Source organism: Calidris pugnax, unplaced genomic scaffold (genome assembly GCF_001431845.1).
Source record: "Calidris pugnax isolate Ruff unplaced genomic scaffold, ASM143184v1 scaffold280, whole genome shotgun sequence".
NCBI lineage: Eukaryota > Metazoa > Chordata > Aves > Charadriiformes > Scolopacidae > Calidris > Calidris pugnax.
The window spans coordinates 754,108-772,652 of NW_015091123.1; the positions used below are offsets into that span (position 1 = coordinate 754,108).

Here is an 18,545-nt window from a genome sequence, read left to right on the forward strand (position 1 = left end):
GCGGTAGGTGCTGGAAGGAGCCTCCAAAGTGCTCTGCAGGGAAACACTCCACCCAGAGATATTTGCTCTCCTCAGGGACGGGGGGAGCTTCTGCCTTTGCAGGAAGAAAAACTCAGAAAGCATCGTCCCAGGGAGGGGACATGTCCATGAAGGGATGCCATCCAGAGGGATCTGGACAGGCTGGAGAGGTGGGTTCGTGCCAACCTCATGAACTTCAACCAGGCCAAGTGCAAGGTCCTGCACTTGGGACATGGCAATCCCAACCACAAATCCAGGCTGGGTGGAAAATGGCTGAGGAGAAGGACTTGGGAGTGTTGGTGGGTGAGAAGCTCAACAGGAGCTGGCAACATGCACTGGCAGCCCAGAAACCCCCACCCACCCTGGGCTGCACCCCCAGCCCCGTGGCCACTGGGCCAGGGGGGGATTCTGCCCCTCTGCTCCGCTCTGGGGAGACACCCCCAGTGCTGCCTCCAGCTCTGGGGCCACCACCAGCAGAAGGACATGGAGCTGGTGGAGCGGGGCCAGAGGAGGCCCCGGAGATGCTGGGAGGGCTGAAGCCCCTCTCCTGGGAGGGGGCGCTGAGAGAGTTGGGGGGGTTCAACCTGGAGAAGAGAAGGCTCCGGGGAGAATTTAGAGCCCCTTCCAGTCCCTCAAGGGGCTCCAGGAGAGATGGGGAGGGACTCTGGATCAGGGAGGGGAGTCCTAGGAGGAGGGGGAAGGGTTTGACCCTGAAAGAGGGGAGATGGAGCTGAGATGTGGGGAAGAACTTGTTTGGTGTGAGGGTGGTGAGAGCCTGGAACAGGTTGCCCCGAGAAGCTGTGGCTGCCCCATCCCTGGAGGGGTTCAAGGGCAGGTTGGAGGGGGCTTGGAGCAACCTGGGCTGGTAGGAGACACCCGAGGGCAGGGGGTGGGATGGGATGGGCTTTCAGGTCCCTTCCAACCCAAACCATTCCGTGATTATATGAAATTCCTCCCCCCCCACCAGCCGTTACTCACTTTCTGTGGAAGGCGTGCTGGCACGGCAGCACCCCCAGCTCCTCCTTCGCCTTAAAATCCTCCAGGCAGACGGCGCAGGTCTGCTGCGGGAGGTGAGACGGAGGGTGAGGGCGGCTGCAAACACCTGGAACCCGGTGTGACACCCACACGTGGCCCCGCTCCCACCAGGAATGCCGTGGCTGTGAAATCCCACTGCTCTTCCCAGGTATTCCCAGCTGGGAGCTCAGCCCAGTTCCCGAAACACACCCAAGGAGGGGTTTTCCCTCCCGATTCCCAGCCGTGTGGTGCCCACATCCCCATACCAGCCCCATGGAGCAGAGGGGATGTGCCCCAGAGCATCATCCTCCTCAGCTCCAACTCCATCCCAGCCCAGAAGGCTCACCCCGTGCACATTCAGCCTCCGGGCATCACCCTTCAGGACCACCTGGGGAAGAAAAGGAGGCAGAGGATTTAACATCAGGCAGGATTTTTCCAGGAGGTGTCAGGAGGATGGGGCCAGTCTTTTTTCAGTGGTGCCCAGGGACAGGACAAGAGGGAATGGGCACAAACTTGAACATAAGAAGTTCCACCTAAACATAAGGAAGAACTTCTCTGCTGTGAGGGTGGCAGAGCCCTGGCAGAGGCTGCCCAGAGAGGTGGTGGGGTCTCCTTCTCTGGAGACATTCAAACCCCACCTGGACACGTTCCTGTGGGACCTGCTCTGGGTGGACCTGTTTTGGGAAGGGGGTTGGAGGAGATGATCTCCAGAGGTCCCTTCCAACCCCATGGGATTCTATGAACCGAGCTGGACAGGTCCAGCCTGGGCACAGCGGGCAGTGTGTCCCATCATGCTGCTTTTGAACCCCTGAGCTCAGCTGGGGACAAGCAGCACCAGGTCCCTGCTGTGTCCCCCCCCAACCCTGTGCCCACCTCCCGCTCGGCCCCGTGCAAGAAAACAACCAGGAACTTTACCTCCTTGTACCCGAACCGCTCGCTCTGAGCCTGGTGCCGCAGTTTGCTGGAGAGGGGGGAGAAAAAGGCACCGTCAGTTTTACACCATCCTGAACAGCGTGGGCAAACGGGAGGCACCTGGAATGGGGGGGATGCACCCTTCCCCACCAGGATTTGGGGATAATCGGCCCCGAGTCCGCCGTGCCCCGGGAAGAGCTGCACCACAGGGCCCCGTGCTGCCTCCAGCGCCGGCAGGAACGGGGAGCGGGGAGTGATAAGAGCTGGTGGCCCCGATTGTTTGCTTTAGGAAGTCGTTCGTGGGGCAGGAAACGCTGTATTTCCAGCACTCACCCGCCAGCAGCTCCCAGCCCTGCTGGGACCTTGGCCAGGGAGAGGGCACCGGGGAAAATCACCAGCAGAGAAACCCAGAAAGACACAGGGAGAGAATTTAGATGAGATATTAGGAAGAAATTCTTTGGTGTGAGGGTGGTGAGAGCCTGGAACAGGTTGACCCAAGAAGCTGTGGCTGCCCCATCCCTGGAGGGGTTCAAAGCCAAGTTGGAGGGGGCTTGGAGCAACCTGGGCTGGTGGGAGGTGTCCCTGCCCAGGGCAGGGGGTGGCACTGGATGATCTTTAAGGTCCCTTCCAACTCTGACCATTCTATGGATCTATAAGGGGACCACTCTCAGTGGAGCTTCTCCTCCAAGTGAAGCACCGAGACGTGTTTCCACAGTCCCAAAACTGGCTGGGAGACACAGGGGACACCGGTGGAGCCAGGACATCCCTGTGGGGAAGGACTGAGCCACCCGGGCCCTGCAGAAACACCAGCTGCTGCCTCGGCTTTGGGTTTAAAAATAGCCCTCCCCGAACAGGGAGTGTAAAGTAAAGACACATCCTCCCCCATGCAGCCCAGCTCCTTCCCTGCCCGACACAAAGCGTCCCTCTGCCTGGTCCCCTGAAAAACAAGAGCCCCTTCCTGCGTTTCCTGCCCTGCTCCGGCCGTAGGGGACCACGGGGACCACAATCGTGCCTGACTCGAGCATGACGGGCGGCCGGCCCCCCTCCTCCGGGCAGATCCTCGTGGCGAGTGGCTCCCCAAAACAACGGGGTGCCAGGAAGGGCTGGGGGTGCCCCAGGGACCCCCCCACCCACCGCCACGTCCCTCCTCCCCCAGCTCACCTGATGAAGTAGCAGCAGAAGATGAGGCTGAGCACGAAGACGAAGATGCCAGTGCCGAAAATGACCATGTAGATGTTGAGTGGCAGGTCCTGGAAGGTGATGGGAGGCATCGTGCAGGGATCACTGGTGTGAATCAGCCCCAGACTGCAGGAGCACCCTTTTTGGGGGGGTGGGGGGGTGGAAGAAAAAAAACTAAGTGTTTAGGGTGGAAGAAGGGGAAAAAGAGGTGAAGAAGATGCGCTGTGAGATCCTGGGCTGACTCAAAGTGGGCAGAAACCGAGGCTAAGCCATCGTCTCGTGGCCTGTGGACTGGAGACCTCCCCAGGCAGAGCAGCAGCAGCTCAGCGCAGCACGGGGAGCAGACACCGCTGCCTTTCCACCGTCACAAACCCCTTCTCCAGCAGCAGAAACGTACCCCAGGCAGGATCCAGGCGTTGGGGAGGAAAGGAGGCCCCGTGCTTTCATCTCCAGAGAAACACATGGAGGCTGGAAGGGGATTTAGGGAAGGACAGAGGGAGAAAAAAGAGCTTGAAGAACAAGAACAGTTGGCGCCTGTCGTTGCTCGGTGGGAGCCAGAAATGGCAAGTGGCCGGTTCGTCCTCGGCGCTGGGAGAAGATCCGGGGCTGTGGGGGAGCACCTCCAGCACCACCGGTGACCAAACCCCCTTTTCTGAGCAAAAATCACAGAATCACAGAATCGTAGTGGTTGGAAGGGACCTCAGAGATCATCGAGTCCAAAATGTGGGGCCACACGCTGCTGCCCGGGCCACCACGTCTCGCTGCAGGTCGGCCACCACGGGGGGAAACGTGGAGGAGGAGGAGGATGTCACGCAGAGCCGGTGACAGTGTGGCCACCCCAGGAGGGTCCCCACCAAACCAAGAGGGGGGACAGCACAGGAACACCAGACCCACTGCAGCTGCCGGGAGCTGATGCAGAGTCAGGCTCTGGCACTCAATAAGCACCGCTTTTTATCTCTCCAGATCACGCTGACCCCACAAGAGCTGGAGCTTTGATTTCTCATCAGATCTCGCTCAGACGGGACTTTAAAGGAGAGCAGCCCCCGAGCCCCATCTGTGCTCCGGGGAGCATCTCCCCCCGCCCCTTCCGCTCAGCACCCGCTGTCCCCGCGCTGCGCAATCATCTCATCAAAAAGCTCCTACGGAAACACTTCTGGGTTTAATTACAGCCCATCCAAACCCTCCACAGAAACCTCCACACAAGCAGTGAGATCCTGGGTTTGGCCTGTCTGGTTTCCTCCAGAGAGAAGGCAGCAACAGAAGCTCCAGAGGCACCCAGGACCTCTGCAGAGCAAGGGGAGCCAGAGCGGGACAAGCAGGCAGCACCCCAGGGGTGAGATCCTATCATGGGACACTCAATTCCCAACTATTCCTGGTCTCACCACGGCGCTGGGACCATGAGCTGTGCCCATGGGCAGAGCTGGGGCAGCCACACTCACCCAGCCCCTCTGGATGGAGATCCTTGGGGAGAACATGGACCAGCTTCTGTCCAATAAAGCAGCTTCTAATAAAGCAGCGTCTGGGCGCAGAGGCCAAGCAAGTCTTGCTAAGGAGGAAACACCATGCTGTGGTGCCAGTGAGCTCAGAGCTCTTCCCAGCTTTAAGGGTGGAGAATGGCTGAAGAGCAGCCTTGAGGAGAAGGACTCAGGAGTCCTCATGGATGAGAAGCTCCACACGAGCCAGCAGTGTGCGCTGGCAGCCCAGAAAGCCAACCCCATCCTGGGCTGCATCAAGAGAAGCGTGGCCAGCAGGGCCAGGGAGGTGACTCTACCCCTCTGCTCTGCTCTGGTGAGACCCCACCTGGAGTAGTGTCCAGCTTTGGGGACCTCAGCATAGGAAGGATGTGGACCTGTTGGAATGGGTCCAGCGGAGGGGCACGAAGATGCTCAGAGGGATGGAGCCCCTCAGCTGTGAGGACGGGCTGAGAGAGCTGGGGGGGTTCAGCCTGGAGAAGAGAAGGCTCCAGGGAGACCTTGGAGCCCCTTCCAATATCTGAAGGGGCTACAGGAGAGATGGGGAGGGACTCTCTGTCAGGAAGTGCAGTGACAGGACAAGGGGGAACGGTTTTAAATTGAAAGAGGAGAGATTGAGATGAGATACCAGAAATAAATTCTTTGCTGTGAGGGTGGTGAGGCACTGGAACAGGTTTCCCAGAGAAGCTGTGGCTGCCCCATCCCTGGAGGGGTTCAAGGCCAGGTTGGAGAGGGCTTGGAGCAACCTGGGCTGGTGGGAGGTGTCCCTGCCCAGGGCAGGGGGTTGGAACTTGGTGATCTTTAAGGTCCCTTCCAACTCTAACCATTCTATGCTTCTATGATTTGAACCAGGGCACAACCGTGGTGCAGCCAGCACAGGGACCCCGAGGCTGGGAGAGGGAGCCCACACTGATCTCTAGGGGTCCCACATCCCATCAGTGGTCCCAGCTGCGCCGCCGGGTGCTCTGTCAGGTACCTGCTTTGCCATGTGCTTTGAATTGAGCCTCCCCATCGGTGCCAGGGCCAAAGCCACCGTGGCCAGAGCAGCTCTGGGCTCCAGGGAGCACGGTCTGCAGCCGGAGAGGGCACCAGAACAGAGTCTGGGCTGTAGGAAATGGGGTTTTCCTGCTACAGAGCCACTTGCTGATCTCTCCCTCCTGTAACTGCCAGAGACAATTCATCAGCCACCTCATCCACCGAGCGAGAAAGGGAGGATTTGTGTCAGGTCCTGCTCTCCCACCCTTCTGCTCTCGAGACCCCCAGGTGCAGGAAAGGACAATAGGAAAAGTTAATGTTTGTTTTTTTTCCATTTCCTTGCTGGAAATTCTTGAGAAATGCTCAAACAAAAAAAAAGGAGAAAAGTCTATCAGCTCTTAAAAAACACATTGAGCAACTGAATGAGGTAAGGCAGGAGCAGGCGGTGGTGGGACACGGGCTGCAGAGCAGCTGGGGATGGACGGAGGAAGCCTCATCCAAAGCTGGCCAAAGAGAGCGCGGTGGGCCGTGGTAACAATAACGGGTCACAAGTCAGACAATAACGTGGATTTCCAACTGAGAGCTATTCCAAAAATCTGCTGAAAAGCCCCAGCCCTTCCCCTGCGTGCCACCAGAGCCGTGGAGACAGAAAACAGCCCAAACCCGAGTTCCAGCCTCGGGAGAATCATAGAATCATAGAGTTGTCCAGGCTGGAAGGGACCTCCAAAGGCCATCTAGTCCCACCCCCCCGCAGTCAGCAGGGACACCCCCAACTAGACCAGGTTGCCCAGGGCCTCATCGAGCCTCACCTTGAATATCTCCAGGGAAGGGGCCTCAACCACCTCCCTGGGCAACCTGTTCCAGTGCTCCACCACCCTCCCAGTGAAGAACCCTCTCCTCATCTCCAGTCTAAAGACTGGAGAGGGGAGGGGAGAGGGGACCAAAGGGCTGCTGCTGCCCACAGCGAGCACTTACCCTGCTCCAGCCACCACTCACCACCAGCCGTTGGGGGATAACCTGATCCTGCTCCGTGGGGAGCTTCCAGGAGAAGCACCCACCTGGGAAAGACCCCCAGGGATGAGACCCCACCGATCCCAGGACAACATCCCCAGCGCATCCCTCTGCGCTCCTTTGAAAGGACTCAAACCCCCCTGAACATCACACCCCACACCCCACACCTCTGCAGGGGGTTGCCCCTGTGGCCCCCACGCTCTGCCCGGCTGCAACTCCCATCCCGTGGGGCAGAAATCACATTCCCCCACTCTGCGAGTTGCTCACTGAGTGCTGCCCCGCCTTAGAAGCCCAAATTCCCCCCAGGTGGCAAAAGGCTGAGTGTAAAAGCCACGTGGGTGCTGAGAAAGGGGCACCCAAACCAGCAGCAGGAGGGGAAAAAAAATAATGAAGTGGAATAAGAGAGGCTGTAACTCACAGCCCCGAACCGAAGGAAGCAGAGAGGAGCCGGTCTAACATGTCCCTGCCAGCCCCAACACAGCTGGCAAGGCTAATTTTAGACTCACCAGCTTTGCAAGGCTCATTCCTGTTAAAAAGGCTTTCAAGAATTCAGGAGCTTCCGAATTCCCCCCAGGTGGCAAAAGGCTGAGTGTAAAAGCCACGTGGGTGCTGAGAAAGGGGCACCCAAACCAGCAGCAGGAGGGGAAAAAAAATAATGAAGTGGAATAAGAGAGGCTGTAACTCACAGCCCCGAACCGAAGGAAGCAGAGAGGAGCCGGTCTAACATGTCCCTGCCAGCCCCAACACAGCTGGCAAGGCTAATTTTAGACTCACCAGCTTTGCAAGGCTCATTCCTGTTAAATAGGATTTCAAGAATTCAGGAGCTCCAGGCCGTGGTGCCGAAAAGTGAGGGTGGCTCCAGGGAAGTGCCCTTTCCCGGCCGGGGAGCAGCCATGGGCTGGGCTGGGATGAGAAGGTCCTGCCAGGACAAGCCCTGGAGCAGCAGGTCTCAGAGAGCCAACAGGAACAGCGTGGACCCCCCCTCACCAGCCCCTTCCCCTCCCGCTCCTCCCCACCAGAGCCCAGCCATGGTTTTGATTAGCACCAAGCCCTTCGCCTGACAAAGGCGGCCGTATTTTTAGTTCAAGGGGAAAACGGATTAAATCTGGTTTTAACCAACATGAAACGAGGACCCGATGGGCACCAAACCCAAACCAACAAACCCATTTCACCAGTTTCAGTCCGGCCGGTTTCGTACCTGAAACCAGAACCCCCGGAGGCAGCGTGCTAGAGCAATTGTTGGGTTGAAAAATGAGAAAAGAAGGGTCACTAGACGTGTGTGAAAGCACCTACAGACACGCACTGACCTTCTGGATCCTTCTCACGCCAAGAAGGATGCGCAGGAAGGTGGTCCATCTGACCAGCAAAGTGTTTTTTTCATGGAAACTCCAAAACCACCTTTTTGTGAGCAGAAGACACAAGAGTATGGTCTGACCCTGCTGCAAAGTGCCATCAGGACACGTGGGGTGACCCCAGCCCTGCTCCCTCCCCTCCGAACCCCACAGCATGATTTAACCATCACCACCCCACTGAAGAGCCTGGCCGACCTCATGCTCCAACAATACCACGTGCTTTGGCCCTCTGGACACCACATTTTGCAGTATTTCATGGTATTTCAAGCAAGTTTCTGCCCGTACTGCGCAGGCACAGGGTTTTGCTGAGCAGAGCTTCTCCCTCACCCCAATTCTTGTTCAATAAAACAAATGGAAAACTCAGCAGGTCATTAAATAAAACCATTCTTTCTACTCCCACACAAAAGCTGTGGGCTTTGCATCACAAAATTGAATGCAGCTCCCATATAATTTTTGCTGTGAGGCTGGAATGGGCTTTCTGCAAAACTCGCCCCTAAGCCAAGCGGTTCTCCGGGGGGGGAACACCCTCCAAATAAAGCTCCCCTCCAAATAAAGTTACCTGCCTCGTGCCCGGTGACTGCAAAGTGCCCCAAACCACAGCTGAGTAACGAGGAAAAATGTGATGCAAAAGAGAAGCTGAAATACCAAGGCAGGACGTTATACGCTGTTCCATTAAAGTATCTTGAATATATCTATTTAGGTTGAAAATGTGATTTCTTTACTGGGTCTCAGATTTATTTACACCCCGATTCTGCAAAGCCCCTTTTGCCGCGCGCAGATGAGCAATTTTTGCTGGTCTCTGCTGATCTGAACATTTGTGAGCTCAGGGCTTAGAGCCAAAATGCACAAGTCGGGTGCCCAGGGCCCGTCTCCTAAACCCACGCCTTGGCCTTTGAACAAGGGTGGGCTCTGTTCGCGGCACTGCCCGCAGCCCGTGCCTGGGGAAGCCGCTCAGAGCCTCTCAAAGCAAAGTCTCTCTTATTTAGGATGTTTCTTTAACACAACCAAGTTTGCATTTTCTGCTGTGGAGCGTTTACAAGTTCCCCATTTAAGGGCAACCCATGCTCTCACCACATGGCCTGGGCGAACTGCCTGCAGGACCGGGGGCTTCTTCTCCCCCACGTCGTCGCACAAGAACACACAAGGTATGTGTTACAGGACAGGAAGCCACTGGTTGCATTATATTTAGCTTCAAAGGCTGTAACCCTTTCAGAAATTAAAATAACCCAGCCTTTGTTGCTCGGGCAGGGCTTTGATGGTGGAATTCCCAGCGCAGCTTCTCAACTACTTAGTCATAAAAATAAACCACTTCTCATTGAAACCAAAACCCCCTTCACATGTGCAAACTCGGGTCCCACGTTCCTGAGGATTTCTTACAGCGAAGGGGAGAGCGAGGAGCCAGGGCCTTGGCTGGGGTCCTCTTAAAAATCAGTTTATTCCACTCCTGGGGTGACATGAAAGAGATTTTGGGGGGGGGAGGGGGTTCATCGGGAGCAGCCCAGGAAGCGAAATCACGGCAAACTCATTTAGTAATTGGCTTTATTCCTGGGAGCTGGGCAGGACGAGCTGCTCGGGAAGTAAAACTGATTTCTCCGGTTCATCCCCGCCGGCAGGACCGGGGTGGGGGGGGGTTGGTTCCCGGGATCCTTGCCCTCTCCGGTGGGGAGCAGGGACCGGCAACCGGGCGGGACATCCCCGACCCCCCCAAAACTCCCTCCCCGCAGCCTCCCCCGGGAAGGAGGGATGGGAACGGCCCCCCATCCCCATCCCCCCCGCATCCCTCCCGTCCCACCGCATCCCCCCCACCCCGGGGGATCGCTCCCACCCAGCACCTTGGCAGAGAGTCACGGAACGGTTTGGGGGGGAAGGGACCTGAAAGCCCATCCCGTCCCACCCCCCGCCCTCGGGTGATGGACACCTCCCACCAGCCCAGGTTGCTCCAAGCCCCCTCCAACCTGCCCTTGAACCCCTCCAGGGATGGAGCAGCCACAGCTTCTCTGGGCAACCTGGGCCAGGCTCTCACCACCCTCAGAGTGCAAAATTTCTTCCTAAATCTCATCTCAGTCTCCCCTCTTTCAGGGTCAAACCCTTCCCCCTCCTCCTAGGGCTCCCCTCCCTCATCAAGAGTCCCTCCCCATCTCTCCTGGAGCCCCTTGAGGGACTGGAAGGGGCTCCAAGGTCTCCCTGGAGCCTTCTCTTCTCCAGGCTGAACCCCCCCAACTCTCTCAGCCCCCACTCCCAGCAGAGGGGCTCCAGCCCTCCCAGCATCTCCGGGATCTCCTCTGGCCCCGCTCCAACAGCTCTGTGTCCTTCTGATGGTGGTGGCCCCAGAGCTGGAGGCAGCACTGGGGGGTGTCTCCCCAGAGAGGACCAGGGGGGCAGAATCCCCCCCTCACCCTGCTGGCCACACTGCTGGGGATGCAGCCCGGGATGCTGGGGGCTTTCTGGGCTCCAGTGCACGTTGCTGGGGCCTGTTGAGCTCCTCATCCACCAACACCCCCAAGTCCTTCTCCTCAGGGCTGCTCTCCAGCCATTCCCCACCCAGCCTGGATTTGTGCTTGGGGTTGCCCTGACCCATGTGTAGGACCTTGCACTTGGTCTTGTTAAACTTAATGAGGTTCACCCAGGTCCACCTCTCCAGCCTCTCGTGATCCTCGTTCTTGCCACGCACGACCCCATGGTATGTGTGCCCACAACCAACCTTTCTGCCATGCGTGTCCCCAAGAAACACCCACAGACAAGGGGCTCTTCTCAAAACCAGCCCCATCATCCAGCAGAAATGCTCTGCACGTGGCCCAGGTTTGGGGTACCTTCCTCACGTGCCACCTGGCTGGAGCCCAGCCCGTCCTTGTGTATGCATCAGCCCTTTGGGGGACCCTCCCAGAAGGCACCGAACTCCTGGTGGCTCTCAGTCTTGTGCAGGGGATGGTTTTGGACATGATCAGCATCTCCATCCAAACTGTGGATCCTGCAGGTGCCTGGTGACCACGAGGGTGGCAGGACTGGCTGCATGGGGCTGTGAAACAGCTCCGTGTACCCCCATATACCCCGTGGACTCGATGATCTCGGAGGTCACTTCCAACCACTAAGATTCTGTGTGATTCTGTGTCAGGGATGGGCTCTGCCATGTCCTTCTTGACCAACAGCTCCAAGGATCAGGCAGGTCTCTGCTGCTGGTGGCTGGGGCTGCGCTGAGAGTCCTTCTGAAATTGGGGAACTTTCCCACATGACACTTTGCTGTCCCACCACAGGAGCTCAGCCGCCGAAGCACACACAAGGCACAGCACACCACGGGCTCCAACAGTGGTTTCACTCTCGGGATGAGTCTGCTGATCCTCCAAACAATCTGCCCTCGTGCTCAGAGCCCCCCCTGACCCCAGCTTCATCAAATTCTGCAGCCCATTCACCTCGGGCTGCACCAAGGGAGCTTTGCAGCAGCAAGGAGCACAAAGCAGAACTTGCAAGATCAGACAGGAGGCATTTTACACCCCCCAGGACCTTGCCAAGCTGCAATCCCACCCCTACCACTACCCTACCAATCCCACCCCTTGTGGCCTTGAGCAACCTGCTCTAGTGGGAGGTGTCTCCCTGCCCATGGCAGGAGGGTTGGAACTTGATGATCTTTGAGGTCCCTTCCAACCCTAACCATTCTAGGATTCTACCAAAGCTTCTGGCTTGTCCACCAGTCCCAGCAGCACCAGCAGAGTGTGACCAGCCCCTGTGCATTGCCCACCACCGGTTCCTCCTTGCCTCAGTGTCTGCAGCCCTTGTCTGGTGTAACCCTGGCCCAGCAGTCGGTGTGTTCCTTCTTCTGGGAGGGTGCCATGCCCTGAGCATCCTGGGGCACCTCTAAAACCAGAATCTCCAGCCCAAGAGCCCTGCAACACACCCAGGGGACACCACAGCTCCTGCAAGCTGAAGTTTGCTCTCGAGCTAAAGGTGGGCATTCCCCAGGGCAGGAATGCTTGGAGCAGTGATGGGGTGCTACGGCACGGGCCTTGGTGTGCCCCAAGCCAAGCAGCTCACCCTGCGTGGCCACCAGGTCCTCTGGCTACGTGTTTAGGAGATCTCAGCACAACATAGAGCAGGCAGCCGAGCAGAGCTTCGGGGGCTCTCAGGAAGCAGAGGAAGAATGGGGCTATAATAAGAGCAGGACAATGAGTGCTGGCAGCACACAGGAGCAGCACAGCACTCGTGGGGCCACCCAGCAACCATGTGCCACCATAGACACTTGCTCCTGGCCCTGGCCACCTCCCTGGGGTTCGGCTTTCCAATTCCCTCTGTAAGAAGCCAAGGTTCTTTTGGTTTTTTTTGCAGGTCCCAGTGGACAGGCGGCTCCTCTGCAAGCCTGGGTGACAGCTCGGTGCCTGCCTGCCTTTGGGAGACCGACATTGCCACCTTGTGATGGATGGTGACCCTCATGACAGCCAGCCCGGCTCTGCTTTCCACCAGGAGCTCCCCTTTCTGTCCCCACTGCTGGAAACAAAAGAGTAAGGAGGCCCAGCACAGGCACTGGCCACCAGTGGAGCCTGACAGGTTCAGCCCCAATGATCCTCCAAGGATCCGGGAGGACCTGGGTCCATCTCAAGCCAGAGCACTCAGGGTGATGCTCTCCCACCAACGGGTCCCAGCCTGAACACGTAAGATCTGCCCAAAAGCACACAAGGGATGGCCAAGCTTTTTCCTTTGCACTGTCTTTATTTTTACAGGTTGACACTAGGCATGGAGGACATCCAAACACTACGACAAAAGGCCTGTTTGCCTGAGCCCACACACCAGACCTAAATTCACGTTGCTACACAGACCAAAAACAAATGGGAAACGAGACACGGAACGCACAGAGCTTCAGTCTCCTGGGAGGGAAAGGGACAGGACCGGCTCGGCAAACACGTCTGCCACGTGGGAGAATGAAGCCTTGAAGGCTTCCCGGAGCCAACAGGGATAGAATAACCTGAAACGTGGGGCCGAGTCCCTCAGGAGGCATCTTGGAGCGAGCAGGCTGGGGAGGAGGCTACATGTTACGCCTACCTAGGTGGCAAGATTGCAGGTTGAGGGCCTATGCTTCACCACTAGGAATAGCTCGTGTGTCTGGGGACCCCCTTAGCTGAAGGGGAGGCCCAGGGGCCAGTTGCATGTAACCCATTAGCTGCCAAGCATCTGCACCGCGAGGAAAGCCCTATCTCCACCACTCAGCGGGCACCGGGGTCAGCTGAGCACCACACACACAACGTTCCCACCACACAACCCCTCTCATCCTCCTTCACGAACTCCTCTTCAGCCTCAGGGCATTGTCCAGGGCGACCAGCTGGCGCAAGAAACCCCGGTTGGGGATGATACCGCGGTGGTCCTTGACCGTCTTTATGGCTTCTACAAGGGGCATGTGGTGGCGGATCATGAGGTAGGCGAGGACCAAGGTGGCCGACCTGCTCACCCCGACAGCACAGTGCACAAGGATCCTTCCTGGGGGTGAAACACAGGGGCTGTGTCACAGCAGACCACTTATCCCAATTAAAAAAATTACCGAGAACCCAACTGTTTGCCTTGGTGAGTCCTGGAGCTGTAGGGCCCCCCAACTCCTTGAAAGGAGGTTGTAGAGAAGTGGGGGTTGGTCTGTTCTCCCAAGTCACAGGCGATGGGACAAGAGGAAATGGCCTCAAGTTACACCAGGGGAGGTTCAGGCTGGATATTAGGAAAAATTTTTTCACCCAAAGAGGTATCAGTCATTGGAATGGGCTGCCCAGGGAGGTGGTTGAGGCCCCATCCCTGGAGGTGTTCAAAAGACGGGTTGATGTAGTGCTGGGAGGTATGGTTTAGTGATGGTGTTGCTTTTTGTTTGTTGTGTGGGTGTTTATTTTTGTCCAAAATTAGGTTGACAGTTGGACAAAGTGATCTTTAAGGTCCCTTCCAACCTAGAAGATTCTGTGATTCTATGACTATGCTGCACTGCTGTCCCCCTCTTGGCAAAGGGTATCACATGTACCATGACCTCCAAAACCAGCCTGAATAGGACCAGTCACAGCTCAGGACACAGCTTGGGGCTGCGACCTGGGGGGCCAGCGCTCTCATCTAGCCTGTTCCCTCTTTGGAGGAGGTGATCCAGTGCAGAAGGCACCACCCCAGGCTAGAAATACCTTTGTTTTCTAGGATGGTTAGCAATAGGATGTCAATCCAGCTTCCCACCTGCTCAGGGCAGTTTCTTCCCATCCCAGCTCCCCACTTCTCCCCCAGAAACCTTTCCCACTGACCTTCATTCAGCGCTTGGTGGATGAAGTCAGCTGCAGGATAAAAGTAGGGGCTCATGTCAAAGGAAGGCGAGTCGTGGGCCTCGATGCCCAGGTAGCGGATGCCCGTGCCCTCGTAGTACTCGGCACCCCCCCTCCACTTGCTGTGCGAGGCGTTGAGGATGTGGGTGATGCGGAGGTGAGCCAGCTCCCGCCGGTTGGCAGCTATATCTCTGCAGAGAGCCAGAAACAGAGCACAGATTCAGAAGTTTAGACCAGTTAAATTTTCTAAAAGACAGCCTAAGGGCTGTTCTGGACAAGTGTATACGTCTGAGAAAGCTGGACGCAAAGGAAAAATGCCAGACTCTTAATATTCTGGAATTTGAAGTCAATCTCTGATTCCACGGGCACATCACCTCTGCCAACCCCACCACAGCAGTGGTCTGAACTCTCTGCAGTCCTCATGTCCTTCCTCTTCCTTTGTCCCAATGTACCTCACCCGTCACATCCTCCTCTCCCTCGCTTAGAATCATAGAATCATAGAATGGTCTAGGTTGGAAGAGACCCTTGGGATCACCGAGTCCAACCATCTCCCCTACTCTACAAAGTCCTCCCCTACACCATGTCCCTCAGCACTGCATCTAAACGGCCCTTAAACACAGCCAGGGATGGGGACTCCACCCCCTCCCTGGGCAGCCTGTTCCAACGCCCGACCACTCTTTCAGTGAAAAATTCTTTCCTAATGTTCAATCTAAACCTACCCTGTTGGAGCTTGAAGCCGTTCCCTCTCGTTCTGTCACTAATTACCTGCTTCCCCCAACCTCCCCCTCCCAGATTTCCCCGTTTCACAAAAATACCCCACCCCCCCAGCCCCCCCAGTTCTCATCCCATTCTGATACGTACTGATCTCCCAGGTAGAGTCCTGGCCAGACCTCATCAGCGTGATTACAGGCTGTCTTTCCTGTGTACAGCAGCCTTTCCAGCTCGAAGACGCTGAGGATGGGGTGGCTGTGGCGCTCTTCCCGCGAGCCCCGGCTCGGTGACCTGGTGCCATTCCTGGAGAACCGGGACAGGAAAGCCATTGGAGCTGCCGAGACCCACAAGGCATACCTGTGGGTTCGTGAAGGCCGGAGAGCGGCCTGGAGGTCGCTTCTGCTGCTGCTGCCACCCACGGTCCTGTCATGGAAGCAGTGAAGATGCCATTAGAAGAACCGAGGACCTCTCACTCCGTCCCTTTTGTAGAAACACCGGCCCAAAGCAGCCAATTCTCACCTTCCTGATGAGAGGGCTGTGTCAAGTCATCTACCCAGTGGTTCCCAGCGTGAGACAGCGTTATCACCTCCTTCCAAGAAGCAATACTGCTGGGGAGAGGTTTACGATGCCAGGGCTGGTGAGGGAAACCAGAGAGGCAGCCAGATTGCTGAGTCTCCACAGGCTGAGGTTTTGCTCCAGCCCCACGATTTTGGGTTGAGGCCACGTTGGCAAGAGATGTTCTACACAGGGCCACCTTCCTTCTGAGCTGGCTCTGGGGCTTTGCCTGCCAGCGGGACAATGCCAGCTCGAGAACTGATGCTGCCAACCTGCGATCAGAAGCAATGAAAGGCGGCCAGGTCTGGGCAAACCACCAGGACTGGGGAGGAGAAACCCCCAAACAGGTGGAGGATTCCATATGGCACCACGCAGAGCCTGGCCAGGACCCAGACTCCTCCGGACCAGGCACAAAAGCCTGTGGGGAGGGAGAGGCAGGATTAACCCCTCCAAGTACCGCGGTCCTGCCGCTGCATTTGAACATCTAGGACTGGTTTGGGGTGGGAAGAGTTAATTTCAGGGGATGAGAAAGCTCGTTTTGCAGAGTGGATCCTCTAGGACACATGCTCTGCTCTCAAACCTTTAGATCATGCCGATCTGCAAGAAACCTCCCTGGACAGCCTTACCCAGGCGGAGCAGTTCACAGTCCCTGCAGCCAGATGTTTGTCAGAGATGCCTTTTTTGCCTTTTTTTTTCTTCCCCACTCCTTCGCTGCTGCCCCACTGACAGAAACCCCCACCACACACACACATGAGAATACAATTCTCTTTCCCATTGTCACTGCTGCTGCCCTGGAAGGTGTCCAAAGAGCATCCCATGGCAGCCCCCCCCCAGCAGCAGCCAGTTGTCCCTGGGAAATGCAGCGACCTTGGGCTGGCCAGGCTGGATCAGAGCACGTCTGTCTGCTTTGACATTTTGCCTAAGGCTCCGGCCAGCAGCCAACGGTGCAGAAGGAAGAAGCCTCCAGCCATTTCTTGGCAACGTGCAGAGGAGGAAAAAACATTGCAAGGGCATGGGGGAGCTCAGAGGGAATCCAGAGGGACTCATGGATGTCTCCCTTCCCCACTCAGACCCTGCCTGGCACCCCGGGGTGCTTCACAGGAGGGATCAGCCCTGCCCACGCTGCTCATCCCCGGCACCGAGCACACCACAGTCCCCAGCACGGGGTACCCAGATCTCACCCTGACACCTCTCCCCTGCCCTGATCAATTTTGGACTCCTTCACGCCGGGAATTCAGACTTGGCAAACCCCACCTGGAAAAGGCATTCAGCACGGCCATGTTTCGGGGCCCTTAAACCTTGTGCGACCTTGGCTGCAGCACAGCCACATGCCACCCGCCCCGGGCAGCACCGAGGAACAAAACAGCAGAAGGGGCTGAAAAAAAGCAACCAAATCATCCGTGTAAGGCTGTAACTGGCCAAATAGCAGACCCTCTCACTGCTACAGCTGGCTGGAAAAACAGCAATCCGCACCTACCCCGGGGTGTATCTCTAGAAACCTCGGGCCCAAAGCTGCCTTCCAGCATCCCACCCCCAGCACCCCACCGCGCCAGCCTCCCCAGAGCGCTACAGGGCAAGAGAAACTGCCCCACATCCAAGACCTCAGAACTAACCCAAAAGCACTCCTAGCACCCAAAATCCTCCCAGGCATCAGCTGTAACCCCCCAGTTTGGTAGCCAAGCCCTGGGGGCTCGCACCCCGCTCCCCTGAGCCCACTCATGGCTGCCTGCAGAGCCCCTCTGCCAGTCGTGCCGTGCTGGGAGGGAGGGGAGCAGCAGCCAGAGCCTGCCTCGATGCACAGAGAGAGCTCTGAAGAGGCATCTCTGAAGGAGAGCAGGCTGCTCGGCCCCGCACACTCGGCAGAGACAGACAGACAGACAGGCAGGAGGGAGGAGACGCCCACCCCCTTATACTCTACCTTTGCCAGAGCTGGGATTTCTGGGCTCGGAGGCAGCGTCGCAGTCAGATCCAGTCGGCCATGTCTTCCCTCCGCCGCCGCCGCCGCTGTAGAAAGGCTGATGTATGAACATCTATTTTAAGCCATGACATGTCCAGAGGCAGGTTTGTTTATATCATGCTGTGCATGGATGGATAAGGGAGGAAAGGAGGGAGAGGGACACAAACACAGAGACGGCATGCGAGCACGCACAGACACACACACACACAAGTGCCCATTACTACGCAGAGAGAAACAACAGCAACAACAACATATCAAAATTCTCCTGCCAGCTTTTCTCTCACTCCTCCTCCAGCAAACCAAAAGCCACAGGCGTGCAGAGAAGGAGAGAAGAAAAAGCCGAGAAAGCGGTGCCGATGACACGATTTACCCATATCATAAATCCCTAGCTGTCTCTAGAGGATGCTTCTTCATGTTTTTATTTACAGCTGACCTTGTCCTCCCCCCTCGCCAGGGTCTCTTTGGCAGAGCCAGGGCTTGGTGACATTTTCTTCATTTGCGAAGAAAATAAGCCTGGGGGGGATGTATGTGGTGAGATGACAAAGTATTTACAAATTCATGTCAAAGTCAGGGAATACTTTTTTTTTTTCTGGAAGAAAAAAAAAAAAAAAAGAAGAAACTCAAATGATTGAAGCTTTTTGTTTTGACATTTTCTAAATGACACCATTCATTTCAGAAGTGCTGCAATATTTCAGTTAAACGTTTTCCAGGCAGAATATTCGCCTTTTCCCTTTGAAGTGCTGGCTTTCAATTTAAAAGTTTGACTCAAATCAGAAAGTAGGAGTGTGGTGGGAAAAACAACCTGAGGAAGAATCCAAACATGCTGTTCCAGGCCAAACGACACATCCTAAGAAGATTTATGGCATTCCCTCCCACGCTCCTGGTTCATTAAAACCCTGGAAAATTTCCTGGTTTGTTTTCAGCTTAACTTGGGGTTACCCCAGGATGCAACCTCAGAAGCTTCAAGGATGACCTCAGTGTCACCAGATACCCATCCTGACCCCCCTGCACCGCACTATGTGCTCGTGATGAAGTTTGGTGGGGTTTTTTCAATAGGAGGGTCCAATGGAGGGTCCCAGGAGGGCAGCCTCAAAGCAGCACACACCTCTCAGTGTACCACAGGCCT

The 18,545-nt window shown here is 56.6% G+C and overlaps 2 protein-coding genes across 6 annotated transcripts; both read right to left on the reverse strand.

The window, feature by feature from the left end:
- Window positions 1–992: 992 nt before the first annotated feature.
- On the reverse strand, window positions 993–3,260 carry RNF122 (ring finger protein 122). The gene is made up of 4 exons (XM_014958418.1): window positions 3,106–3,260; window positions 1,948–1,993; window positions 1,379–1,420; window positions 993–1,076 (listed from the first exon to the last, which is right to left on the reverse strand). Exons 1-4 carry the CDS (start codon window positions 3,213–3,215, stop codon window positions 993–995), a joined length of 282 nt encoding a protein of 93 aa, XP_014813904.1. The 5' UTR covers window positions 3,216–3,260.
- A 9,351-nt stretch (window positions 3,261–12,611) lies between these two features.
- On the reverse strand, window positions 12,612–17,910 carry DUSP26 (dual specificity phosphatase 26 (putative)). 5 transcript variants are annotated; one of them, XM_014958441.1, is made up of 6 exons: window positions 17,790–17,910; window positions 17,381–17,477; window positions 15,427–15,541; window positions 15,058–15,330; window positions 14,179–14,387; window positions 12,612–13,393 (listed from the first exon to the last, which is right to left on the reverse strand). In XM_014958441.1, the coding sequence occupies exons 4-6, from the start codon at window positions 15,234–15,236 to the stop codon at window positions 13,194–13,196; spliced, it is 588 nt and encodes a 195-aa protein (XP_014813927.1). In that variant the 5' UTR covers window positions 15,237–15,330; window positions 15,427–15,541; window positions 17,381–17,477; window positions 17,790–17,910; the 3' UTR covers window positions 12,612–13,193. The 5 variants fall into 5 exon arrangements, with proteins under 5 accessions (XP_014813927.1, XP_014813924.1, XP_014813926.1 ...); XM_014958438.1 differs by having other exon boundaries at window positions 15,427–15,734; window positions 17,790–17,808; XM_014958440.1 differs by lacking the exon at window positions 15,427–15,541 and having other exon boundaries at window positions 17,790–17,807.
- Window positions 17,911–18,545: the final 635 nt, after the last annotated feature.